General features: G+C 46.4%; 1 protein-coding gene across 1 annotated transcript in view; it reads right to left on the bottom strand.

The window, feature by feature from the left end:
* The window catches only part of LOC139548529 (teneurin-4-like), a gene marked incomplete at its 3' end in the record, with an annotated part of 402,507 nt that overhangs the window by 94,002 nt on the left and 296,005 nt on the right, over positions 1 to 12,500 (bottom strand). Inside the window, exon 5 of the mRNA XM_071358218.1 lies at positions 7,199 to 7,451. Coding sequence (XP_071214319.1) covers positions 7,199 to 7,451 — 253 coding nt within the window. The remainder of the gene's footprint in view (positions 1 to 7,198; positions 7,452 to 12,500) is intronic.

Below are 12,500 nucleotides of genomic sequence, written 5' to 3'. Positions count from 1 at the left end.
TTGACTGGTCACACTGAGCCCAGCGTGAGGAGGAAGGAACTGACAGGACGGAGTCCCAAATTGCACCCTATTAGGGCTGGGACTACTGTACTGTAGCTGGCTGTACTCCTTGCCAAATTAAGTCCCTAACTCTCCTGTCACTTTCGGGGTTTTAATTAAATCTATCTACATTTGGATTAAAATCCCCCAAAATGTAAGTCTCAGCTGTATTAGTCAAATATCTGTCTGGTTTCCATTTCTAAACATCTAGCTGATATCCTTGTGGTTTGGGTAGAAATACTCCTTCCCTCCTGTTGAAGCAGCAAAACGGGACCGTGAAGCATCACAAAGCATGTTTGAGCTAAACCTGCCACTCGTTGATTTCCATGTGCTATGGCTGAGGACTGACTGACTGACACAGAGACAGACAGACAGACAGACAGACAGACAGACAGACAGACAGACAGACAGACAGACAGACTGACTGACAGACAGAGAGACTGACTGACTGACAGACAGACAGACTGACAGACAGACTGACTGACTGGCTGACTCTCTGACTGACTGACTGGCTGACTGACTGACTCTCTGACTGACAGGCTGACTCTCTGACTGACTGACTGGCTGACTGACTGACTCTCTGACTGACTGACTGACTCTCTGACTGACTGACTGACTCTCTGACTGACTGACTGACTGGCTGACTGACTGACTCTCTGACTGACTGACTGGCTGACTCTCTGACTGACTGATTGGCTGGCTGACTGACTGGCTGACTCTCTGACTGACTGACTCTCTGACTGACTGACTGGCTGACTCTCTGACTGACTGATTGGCTGGCTGACTGACTGGCTGACTCTCTGACTGACTGACTGGCTGGCTGACTCTCTGACTGACTGACTCTCTGACTGACTGACTGGCTGGCTGATTCTCTGACTGACTGACTCTCTGACTGACTGGCTGACTGACTGACTCTCTGACTGACTGATTGGCTGGCTGACTGGCTGACTCTCTGACTGACTGACTCTCTGACTGACTGACTGGCTGGCTGACTCTCTGACTGACTGATTGGCTGGCTGACTGGCTGGCTGACTCTCTGACTGACTGATTGGCTGGCTGACTGACTGGCTGACTCTCTGACTGACTGACTCTCTGACTGACTGACTGGCTGACTGACTGACTCTCTGACTGACTAACTGGCTGGCTGACTCTCTGACTGACTGATTGGCTGGCTGACTGACTGGCTGACTCTCTGACTGACTGACTCTCTGACTGACTGACTGGCTGACTCTCTGACTGACTGACTCTCTGACTGACTGACTGGCTGGCTGACTCTCTGACTGACAGACAGACAGTGTGGAGCAGATAAAGACACCTCTTCAGAGCAACACTCGTCAGCTCTACTTCACACCACGAGGATCTCCTAGCCAGGAGCAGCAGAACACGCCACTCTGAATGTTGTTTCACCACAGTTCTGCTTCTCATCTAGCCTGATTAGAATTACACAGCCAGATGACACAACATCTTGCAGCCCGTAGAGCAGCCTATTCCCTATATACAGAGAAAGGTGCCTTCTAGAACCTAAAATGGTCGGCTGTGTCCTGATAAGAGAACCCTTTGAAGAACCCTTTTTGGTTCCATGTAGAACCCTTTTCACAGAGGGTTCTAAATGGAACAGGAAAGTGTTATATCTGGAACCAAAAAGGGTTCTCCTATGGATACAGCTGAAGAACCCATTTGAAACCGTATAGTGCACTACTTTTGACCAGGGTCCATAGGGGACGTAGCCAAAAGAGTCTCTCTCCCTCACTGTTAGGACCATTGACTTCTGACAGGAACACTCTGACGGGAACACTGACGGGAACACTGACGGGAACACTCTGACGGGAACACTCTGACGGGAACACTGACGGGAACACTGATGGGAACACTCTGACGGGAACACTCTGACGGGAACCCTCTGACGGGAACACTCTGACAGGAACACTCTGAAGGGAACACTCTGACGGGAACACTCTGACGGGAACCCTCTGACGGGAACACACTGACGGGAACACTCTGACGGGAACACTCTGACGGGAACACTGACGGGAACACTGACGGGAACACTCTGACGGGAACACTGACGGGAACACTGACGGGAACACTCTGACGGGAACACTCTGACGGGAACACTGACGGGAACACTGACGGGAACACTCTGACGGGAACACTCTGACGGGAACCCTCTGACGGGAACACTCTGACAGGAACACTCTGAAGGGAACACTCTGAAGGGAACACTCTGAAGGGAACACTCTGACGGGAACACTCTGACGGGAACACTGACGGGAACACTCTGACGGGAACACTCTGAAGGGAACACTCTGAAGGGAACACTCTGAAGGGAACACTCTGACGGGAACACTCTGACGGGAACACTCTGACGGGAACACTCTGACGGGAACACTCTGAAGGGAACACTCTGACGGGGACACTGACGGGAACACTCTGACGGGAACACTCTGAAGGGAACACTCTGAAGGGAACACTCTGAAGGGAACACTCTGACGGGAACACTGATGGGAACACTCTGAAGGGAACACTCTGACGGGAACACTGATGGGAACACTCTGAAGGGAACACTCTGACGGGAACACTCTGACGGGAACACTAACGGGAACACTCTGACGGGGACACTGACGGGAACACTCTGACGGGAACACTCTGACGGGAACACTGATGGGAACACTCTGAAGGGAACACTCTGACGGGAACACTGATGGGAACACTCTGAAGGGAACACTCTGACGGGAACACTCTGAAGGGAACACTCTGACGGGAACTCTCTGACGGGGACACTCTGACGGGAACACTCTGACGGGAACACTCTGACGGGAACACTTTGACGGGAACACTCTGACGGGAACACTGATGGGAACACTCTGAAGGGAACACTCTGACGGGAACACTCTGACGGGAACACTCTGACGGGAACACTCTGACGGGAACACTCTGAAGGGAACACTCTGACGGGAACACTCTGACGGGAACACTCTGACTGGGACACTCTGACGGGAACACTCTGACGGGAACACTCTGAAGGGAACACTCTGACGGGAACACTCTGACGGGAACACTCTGACTGGGACACTCTGACGGGAACACTCTGACGGGAACACTCTGAAGGGAACACTCTGATGGGAACACTCTGAAGGGAACACTCTGACGGGAACACTCTGACGGGAACACTCTGACGGGAACACTCTGACGGGAACACTCTGAAGGGAACACTCTGACGGGAACACTCTGACGGGAACACTCTGACTGGGACACTCTGACGGGAACACTCTGACGGGAACACTCTGAAGGGAACACTCTGACGGGAACACTCTGACGGGAACACTCTGACTGGAACACTCTGGAGGGAACACTCTGGAGGGAACACTTGTCTCTTATTTCCCAGTGAATCCTATTCTATAGCTAGTACATTATGCAGCACATACAGTCAGCCAGCCAGTCAACCAACCAGCCAGTCAGTCAGTCAGTCAGCCATCTATCCACCCAGCCCACCAGCCAGCCAGCCATCCAGCCCGTCTACTAGCCAGCCAGCCATCCATCCATCCTGCCTCATGAAGGGATATCCACTGTCTGCATAGTACAGGAGTCATATCTCAGTCATATTATGGTATTATAATGGGATGGCCTCATAGCTCAGTCATATTATGGTATTATAATGGGATGGCCTCATACCTCAGTCATATTATGGTATTATAATGGGATGGACTCATACCTCAGTCATATTATGGTATTATATGGGATGGCCTCGTACTTCAGTCATATTATGGTATTATAATGGGATGGCCTCATACCTCAGTCATATTATGGTATTATAATGGGATGGCCTCATACCTCAGTCATATTATGGTATTATAATGGGATGGCCTCATATCTCAGTCACATTTTGGTATTATAATGGGATGGCCTCATACCTCAGTCATATTATGGTATTATAATGGGATGGCCTCATATCTCAGTCATATTATGGTATTATAATGGGATGGCCTCATATCTCATCACATTTTGGTATTATAATGGGATGGCCTCATATCTCAGTCACATTTTGGTATTATAATGGGATGGCTTCATACCTCAGTCATATTATGGTATTATAATGGGATGGCCTCGTACTTCAGTCATATTATGGTATTATAATGGGATGGCCTCATACCTCAGTCATATTATGGTATTATAATGGGATGGCCTCATACCTCAGTCATATTATGGTATTATAATGGGATGGCCTCATATCTCAGTCACATGTTGGTATTATAATGGGATGGCCTCATATCTCAGTCACATTTTGGTATTATAATGGGATGGCCTCATATCTCAGTCATATTATGGTATTATAATGGGATGGCCTCATACCTCAGTCATATTATGGTATTATAATGGGATGGCTTCATACCTCAGTCATATTATGGTATTATAATGGGATGGCTTCATACCTCAGTCATATTATGGTATTATAATGGGATGGCCTCGTACTTCAGTCATATTATGGTATTATAATGGGATGGCCTCGTACTTCAGTCATATTATGGTATTATAATGGGATGGCCTCATACCTCAGTCATATTATGGTATTATAATGGGATGGCTTCATACCTCAGTCATATTATGGTATTATAATGGGATGGCCTCATACCTCAGTCATACTATGGTATTATAATGGGATGGCCTCATACCTCAGTCATATTATGGTATTATAATGGGATGGCCTCATACCTCAGTCATATTATGGTATTATAATGGGATGGCCTCATACCTCAGTCATATTATGGTATTATAATGGGATGGCCTCATATCTCAGTCACATTTTGGTATTATAATGGGATGGCCTCCTATCTCAGTCATATTATGGTATTATAATGGGATGGCCTCATATCTCATCACATTTTGGTATTATAATGGGATGGCCTCATATCTCAGTCACATTTTGGTATTATAATGGGATGGCTTCATACCTCAGTCATATTATGGTATTATAATGGGATGGCCTCGTACTTCAGTCATATTATGGTATTATAATGGGATGGCCTCATACCTCAGTCATATTATGGTATTATAATGGGATGGCCTCATACCTCAGTCATATTATGGTATTATAATGGGATGGCCTCATATCTCAGTCATACTATGGTATTATAATGGGATGGCCTCATACCTCAGTCATATTATGGTATTATAATGGGATGGCATCATACCTCAGTCATATTATGGTATTATAATGGGATGGCCTCATACCTCAGTCATATTATGGTATTATAATGGGATGGCCGCATACCTCAGTCATATTATGGTATTATAATGGGATGGCCTCATACCTCAGTCATATTATGGTATTATAATGGGATGGCCTCATAACTCAGTCATATTATAGTATTATAATGGGATTATTATAATGGGCAGCAGACTGTCAGAGGAAGCTGCATTCATTCAACCATCAGGACAACAACTCCACACATGATGTCATTATTAGGGACAGGAGCGTTCCATGATCATGTGACCTGACAAGGCAAACTCTAGGATCAAGTTAAAGGCTGAAGGTTCATAACTAGGGCCCAGAGAATTTCCTGACCAGGTTACACGACCAGGGAACAACTCCTGCCCCTGGTCATTCTATATCAGGGGTCTCCAACTCCGGTCCCTGGTCATTCTATATCAGGGGTCTCCAACTCCGGTCCCTGGTCATTCTATATCAGGGAACAACTCCGGTCCCTGGTCATTCTATATCAGGGGTCTCCAACTCCGGTCCCTGGTCATTCTATATCAGGGAACAACTCCGGTCCTGGTCATTCTATATCAGGGAACAACTCCGGTCCCTGGTCATTCTATTTCAGGGAACAACTCCGGTCCCTGGTCATTCTACATCAGGGGTCTCCAACTCCGGTCCCTGGTCATTCTATATCAGGGAACAACTCCGGTCCCTGGTCATTCTATATCAGGGGTCTCCAACTCCGGTCCCTGGTCATTCTATATCAGGGAACAACTCCGGTCCTGGTCATTCTATATCAGGGAACAACTCCGGTCCTGGTCATTCTATATCAGGGAACAACTCCGGTCCCTGGTCATTCTATTTCAGGGAACAACTCCGGTCCTGGTCAGTCTATATCAGGGGTCTCCAACTCCGGTCCCTGGTCATTCTATATCAGGGAACAACTCCGGTCCCTGGTCATTCTATATCAGGGAACAACTCCGGTCCTGGTCATTCTATATCAGGGAACAACTCCGGTCCCTGGTCATTCTATATCAGGGGTCTCCAACTCCGGTCCCTGGTCATTCTATATCAGGGAACAACTCCGGTCCCTGGTCATTCTATATCAGGGGTCTCCAACTCCGGTCCTGGTCATTCTATATCAGGGAACAACTCCGGTCCCTGGTCATTCTATATCAGGGAACAACTCCGGTCCCGGGTCATTCTATATCAGGGAACAACTCCGGTCCTGGAGAGCTACCAGTTGTTCTGGCTGGGCTAGAACAAAACCCTGGAGACTCCAGTTCTTCAGAATACAAGACACCTTGTTGAGACTTGGAAGGGTCGGAGGTGGAATGCATCCCAAATGAAACCCTATTGTCTATATAGAGAATAGGGCCCTGGTCTAAAGTAGTGCACTATATAGGGAATAGGGTTCCATAGGGCCCTGGTCTAAAGTAGTGCACTATATAGGGAATAGGGTTCCATAGGGCACTGGTCTAAAGTAGTGCACTATATAGGGAATAGGGCCCTGGTCTAAAGTAGTGCACTATATAGGGAATAGGGTTCCATAGGGCACTGGTCTAAAGTAGTGCACTATATAGGGAATAGGGTTCCATAGGGCCCTGGTCTAAAGTAGTGCACTATATAGGGAATAGGGCCCTGGTCTAAAGTAGTGCACTATATAGGGAATAGGGCCCTGGTCTAAAGTAGTGCACTATATAGGGAATAGGGTTCCATAGGGCCCTGGTCTAAAGTAGTGCACTATATAGGGAATAGGGCCCTGGTCTAAAGTAGTGCACTATATAGGGAATAGGGCTCTGGTCTAAAGTAGTGCACTATATAGGGAATAGGGCTCTGGTCTAAAGTAGTGCACTATATAGGGAATAGGGCCCTGGTCTAAAGTAGTGCACTATATAGGGAATAGGGTGCCGTTTGGGACACAATGCTGTAATGTTATCGTAGAGTGTAATTCCATACCTGGTCTCCAGGGGGATGTTGCTGTTTAGCAGCCAGTTGTCGTGGGCGGAGCCTGAGTCCTGGCCACTCCCCTGGCCCTCAGGAGGGGCGGAGCTGTCTGTGGGGGCAGGGCTGGGGTTGGAGCGGGGCGTGTACTGGCCCCTGTTCAGAGAGTTGATGGAGGCAGCATGGTGCTGGTGGTCAGGGGAGTGGGACATTGACAGGGGCAGAGGAGGTGTCCGTAGCCGAGACGAGTGGTTCTGAAACACAGCGTCTGGAGAAAGGCGGGGGAGAGAAGAAGAAACATGATAATGCTTCAGAAACCTTTCAGTAGGGAGACATCTGGGATGTCATTTGACAGGCAGAAAGAGAAAACATATCATTAGATTACATTCAACTTTATTGTATATATTATGATTTTCACAGAAATGTGCTTTGTGCACCACATTTAAAAATTCCACAACAACAGAAAAGAGAGACATGGAGACCATGAATGGTTAATACATATTTCAGTAGTGTATTCAGTCATTTCCTTTTAAATGGACGCTTCAGACATCTAAGACGTGTGCTTTTGTGAAATGCAGTCAGATGCAGAAATGTTCCGAACAAAAGTAGAGCTTCTGTAGTGATAGAAGAGACACATTCCAGAGGCCATTCACAGAGAGATCCCCTCAGGTTGAACAAAAGCTCTGTGAAGCAGGGTTTCTAAGTTTACACAAAGTGGCAAAGACAGAGACAGATCTTTACTGTTCACTTTTTATTGTTTATTTCACTTTTGTTTATTATCCATTTCACTGGCTTTGGCAATGTAAACATATGTTTCCCATGACATTTTTTTTTTTTTTTTTTTTTAATCTTTATTTAACGACGGCCTAGGAACAGCGGTTTAACTGCCTTGTTCAGGGGCAGAATGACATTTTTTTTTAACCTTGTCAGTTCAGGGATTCAATATTGCAACCTTTCGGTTACCAGTCCAATGCTCTAATCACTAGGCTACCTGCCACCCCAATAAAGCCCCTTGAATTGAATTCAGAGAGAGAGAGAGAGAGAGAGAGAGAGAGAGAGAGAGAGAGAGAGAGAGAGAGAGACAGAGAGAGAGAGACAGAGAGAGAAAGACAGAGACAGAGAGACAGAGACAGAGAGAGAGACATAGACAGAGAGAGAGTCAGAGAGAGAGACAGAAAGAGAGAGAGAAAGAGAGATGTCAATGTCAAGAGATGAAACCAGAGAAGAGTCCCCTCAGCCAGCTGGTTCTGAGGCTCAGTTCACCAACCCAAACCAACCCCACAGAGCCTCAGGACAGCCCTCAGAAAATCTGGCCCAACCAAATCATCACAAAACAAAAAGAAAAATATATAACCTATTGGAAAGACACCACAAAAAATCAAAGTAAACTTCAATGCTATTTGGCTCTAAACAGACAGTACATGGTGGCAGACTATCTGACCACTGTGACTGATAGAAAACTGAGGAAAACATTGACTAGGTACAGACTCAGTGAGCACAGTCTGGCTATAGAGACCGGTCGTCACAGACAAACCTGGCTGCCCAGAGAGGACAGGCTGTGCTCACTCTGCTCCAGGGGAGAGGTAGAGACAGAAGTGCATTTCCTACTACACTGTGACAAATACTCAGACCTAAGAGCATATTTCTTTCCCAAAATTATAATTCAATACAAAGAATTTGAAACTATAAAAGATGAAGAAAAATTCAAATATTTATTGGGTGAAAAGCCAAAATGTGCAGTTTTGGCAGCCAAATATGTGTCCTCCTGCCACAGCCTGAGGGACAGCCAGTGAAAAATGCAAAGTAATGTTGATAATATTTCCCATTTAGCTTAGTTTTGTTTTGTCTTTCGTACCAGGTCATGTGTCTTCTCAGTCATGTTGACACTGGTCTACTACTGTTGCTTTAATGTATTGTTGTTCTGATTAATATTGTTGTTGTAGCTGTTATTAATGGTAATCCCATGTCCACTACTACTATTATTATTACTGTTAGTCCCACCATTTATTTATATATAAATATATATATATATTTTGTGTATATATATACATATATATTTTATTTAAATTTTTCGATATGTATACTTTGACAATGTAAGTAATAATAACTTGCCATGTCAATAAAGTCAATTGAATTGAATTGAATTGAGAGAGAGAAAGAGAGAAAGAGAGAGAGAAAGAGACTGAGAGAGAGAGACAGAGAGAGAAAGACAGAGACAGAGAGAGAGAGAGAGACAGAGACAGAGAGAGACAGAGAGAGAGAGAGACAGAGACAGAGACAGAGACAGAGAGAGACAGAGACAGAGAGAGAGACAGAGAGAGAGAGAGAGAGAGAGGGCTATTTATGGGCCCCCTGCCCTATTCTTTCTCCTCTCTCTGTCCTGATGGGACCTGGCTGATTAGTGATGGCTCCATTAGCAGCTCTAAGTCACACAAGCTGTTTATCAAGGAGCTGCAAAGCACCCCAGTTACCCATTCTCTACTAAATCCCCACTATTTCAAGTTCATAATTTCTCCCTAATGACCTCGTCCACTGAATGTCCTGCTTTCTGCCTGCCACGGAGCCCTGCGACCAGCGATGGGAGTTAAACTATCCCACTAGCCCCAGGAGTTAAACTATCCCACTAGCCCCAGGAGTTAAACTATCCCACTAGCCCCAGGGACAGGAGTTAAACTATCCCACTAGCCCCAGGAGTTAAACTATCCCACTAGCCCCAGGAGTTAAACTATCCCACTAGCCCCAGGAGTTAAACTATCCCACTAGCCCCAGGAGTTAAACTATCCCACAAGCCCCAGGGACAGGAGTTAAACTATCCCACTAGCCCCAGGAGTTAAACTATCCCACTAGCCCCAGGAGTTAAACTATCCCCAGGAGTTAAACTATCCCACAAGCCCCAGGGACAGGAGTTAAACTATCCCACTAGCCCCAGGAGTTAAACTATCCCACTAGCCCCAGGAGTTAAACTATCCCCAGGAGTTAAACTATCCCACAAGCCCCAGGGACAGGAGTTAAACTATCCCACTAGCCCCAGGAGTTAAACTATCCCACTAGCCCCAGGAGTTAAACTATCCCACTAGCCCCAGGAGTTAAACTATCCCACAAGCCCCAGGGACAGGAGTTAAACTATCCCACTAGCCCCAGGAGTTAAACTATCCCACTAGCCCCAGGAGTTAAACTATCCCACTAGCCCCAGGAGTTAAACTATCCCACTAGCCCCAGGAGTTAAACTATCCCACTAGCCCCAGGAGTTAAACTATCCCACTAGCCCCAGGAGTTAAACTATCCCACTAGCCCCAGGAGTTAAACTATCCCACAAGCCCCAGGGACAGGAGTTAAACTATCCCACTAGCCCCAGGAGTTAAACTATCCCACTAGCCCCAGGAGTTAAACTATCCCCAGGAGTTAAACTATCCCACAAGCCCCAGGGACAGGAGTTAAACTATCCCACTAGCCCCAGGAGTTAAACTATCCCACTAGCCCCAGGAGTTAAACTATCCCCAGGAGTTAAACTATCCCATAAGCCCCAGGGACAGGAGTTAAACTATCCCACTAGCCCCAGGAGTTAAACTATCCCACTAGCCCCAGGAGTTAAACTATCCCACTAGCCCCAGGAGTTAAACTATCCCACAAGCCCCAGGGACAGGAGTTAAACTATCCCACTAGCCCCAGGAGTTAAACTATCCCACTAGCCCCAGGAGTTAAACTATCCCACTAGCCCCAGGAGTTAAACTATCCCACTAGCCCCAGGAGTTAAACTATCCCACTAGCCACAGGAGTTAAACTATCCCCAGGAGTTAAACTATCCCACTAGCCACAGGAGTTAAACTATCCCCAGGAGTTAAACTATCCCACTAGCCCAAGGAGTTAAACTATCCCACTAGCCCCAGGAGTTAAACTATCCCCAGGAGTTAAACTATTCCACAAGCCCCAGGAGTTAAACTATCCCACTAGCCCAAGGAGTTAAACTATCCCACTAGCCCCAGGAGTTAAACTATCCCCAGGAGTTAAACTATCCCCAGGAGTTAAACTATCCCACTAGCCCAAGGAGTTAAACTATCCCACTAGCCCCAGGAGTTAAACTATCCCCAGGAGTTAAACTATCCCACTAGCCCAAGGAGTTAAACTATCCCACTAGCCCCAGGGACAGGAGTTAAACTAACTATAAACTATGTTTGAGATGGTGTATTGAAATATAGCCATATATATATATTTCAATACACCATCTCAAACATTTCAAGCCATCATTGGACATTATGTAGCAACTATGTATGGAAATATAGCCATGTGTCAGCCAAGTGGACTTCAGGGAACAGCTATATAGCCTTTTTACAGTGTAACATAGAACTTTGTATTGAATACACCACTTTAAAAGTAAAAATATAAGATTTTTACTGAGTTTTCATAATTGTTGTGATCATAAAGGACAAAACAAAAAGGTCCTATGTTGTTGTAATCCATGTTGAGGCCATGTAGACCCGACACATGGGAACCCATAACCCAAAAACGTCAATACAGGGAAATGCATTTTCACCATTGACCTATGGGGGGGGGGGGGGGGGGGGGCTACACACCGACCTGACGCTTTGCTGAAATGGCACTATATCGGCTTTTGTTCAGAGTGGAAAAGAAATATATAGAAGTGTGCCAACTTTCACGCTTCTATACCAAATCGAACACTTTTCAGCTTATCTCCTGGACTATTAGTATCCAGTGGTGTTGTTGTTAGAAGACTGATCCAGAATCCCTTTCACCAACAGATAAACAACTGATGTCCTTGTGCACCTCTCACACTGCGTCCCCAATGACACCCTAGGGAGGGCTCTGGTGAAAATATGTATACTACATAGAGAATATGACGCCGTTTGGGACACAGACCCAGTATCACTCAATATATTACCCTGTCTGCTGGTCCCATTCATCAATCAATGCCTACTTACAGCCTCCACTCTACGAGACTGACTGGCTCCTCTCTGTTGCTGCTAGCCGTCTTTATTTCACACATACCCACAACACTAAATTGGCAATTTACAGAGCAGGGGGACTGGAATATAGACGAGAACACGTCCCAAATAACAACCTGTTCCCTATCCAGTCAGTCAGACAGTCAGACAGTCAGTCAGTCAATCAGACAGTCAGTCAGACAGTCAGTCAGACAGACAGACAGACAGTCAGTCAGTCAGCCAGTCAGTCAGTCAGTCAATCAGACAGTCAGTCAGACAGTCAGACAGACAGACAGACAGACAGCCAGTCAGACAGCCAGACCGTCAGTCAGACAGCCAGTCAGACAGCCAATCAGACAGCCAGACAGTCAGACAGT

Source organism: Salvelinus alpinus, chromosome 21, assembly GCF_045679555.1.
Source record: "Salvelinus alpinus chromosome 21, SLU_Salpinus.1, whole genome shotgun sequence".
In the NCBI taxonomy this organism is placed as follows: domain Eukaryota; kingdom Metazoa; phylum Chordata; class Actinopteri; order Salmoniformes; family Salmonidae; genus Salvelinus; species Salvelinus alpinus.
Note: the sequence above shows the minus strand (reverse complement) of the source record. Positions and strands in the feature narration are given on the sequence as shown.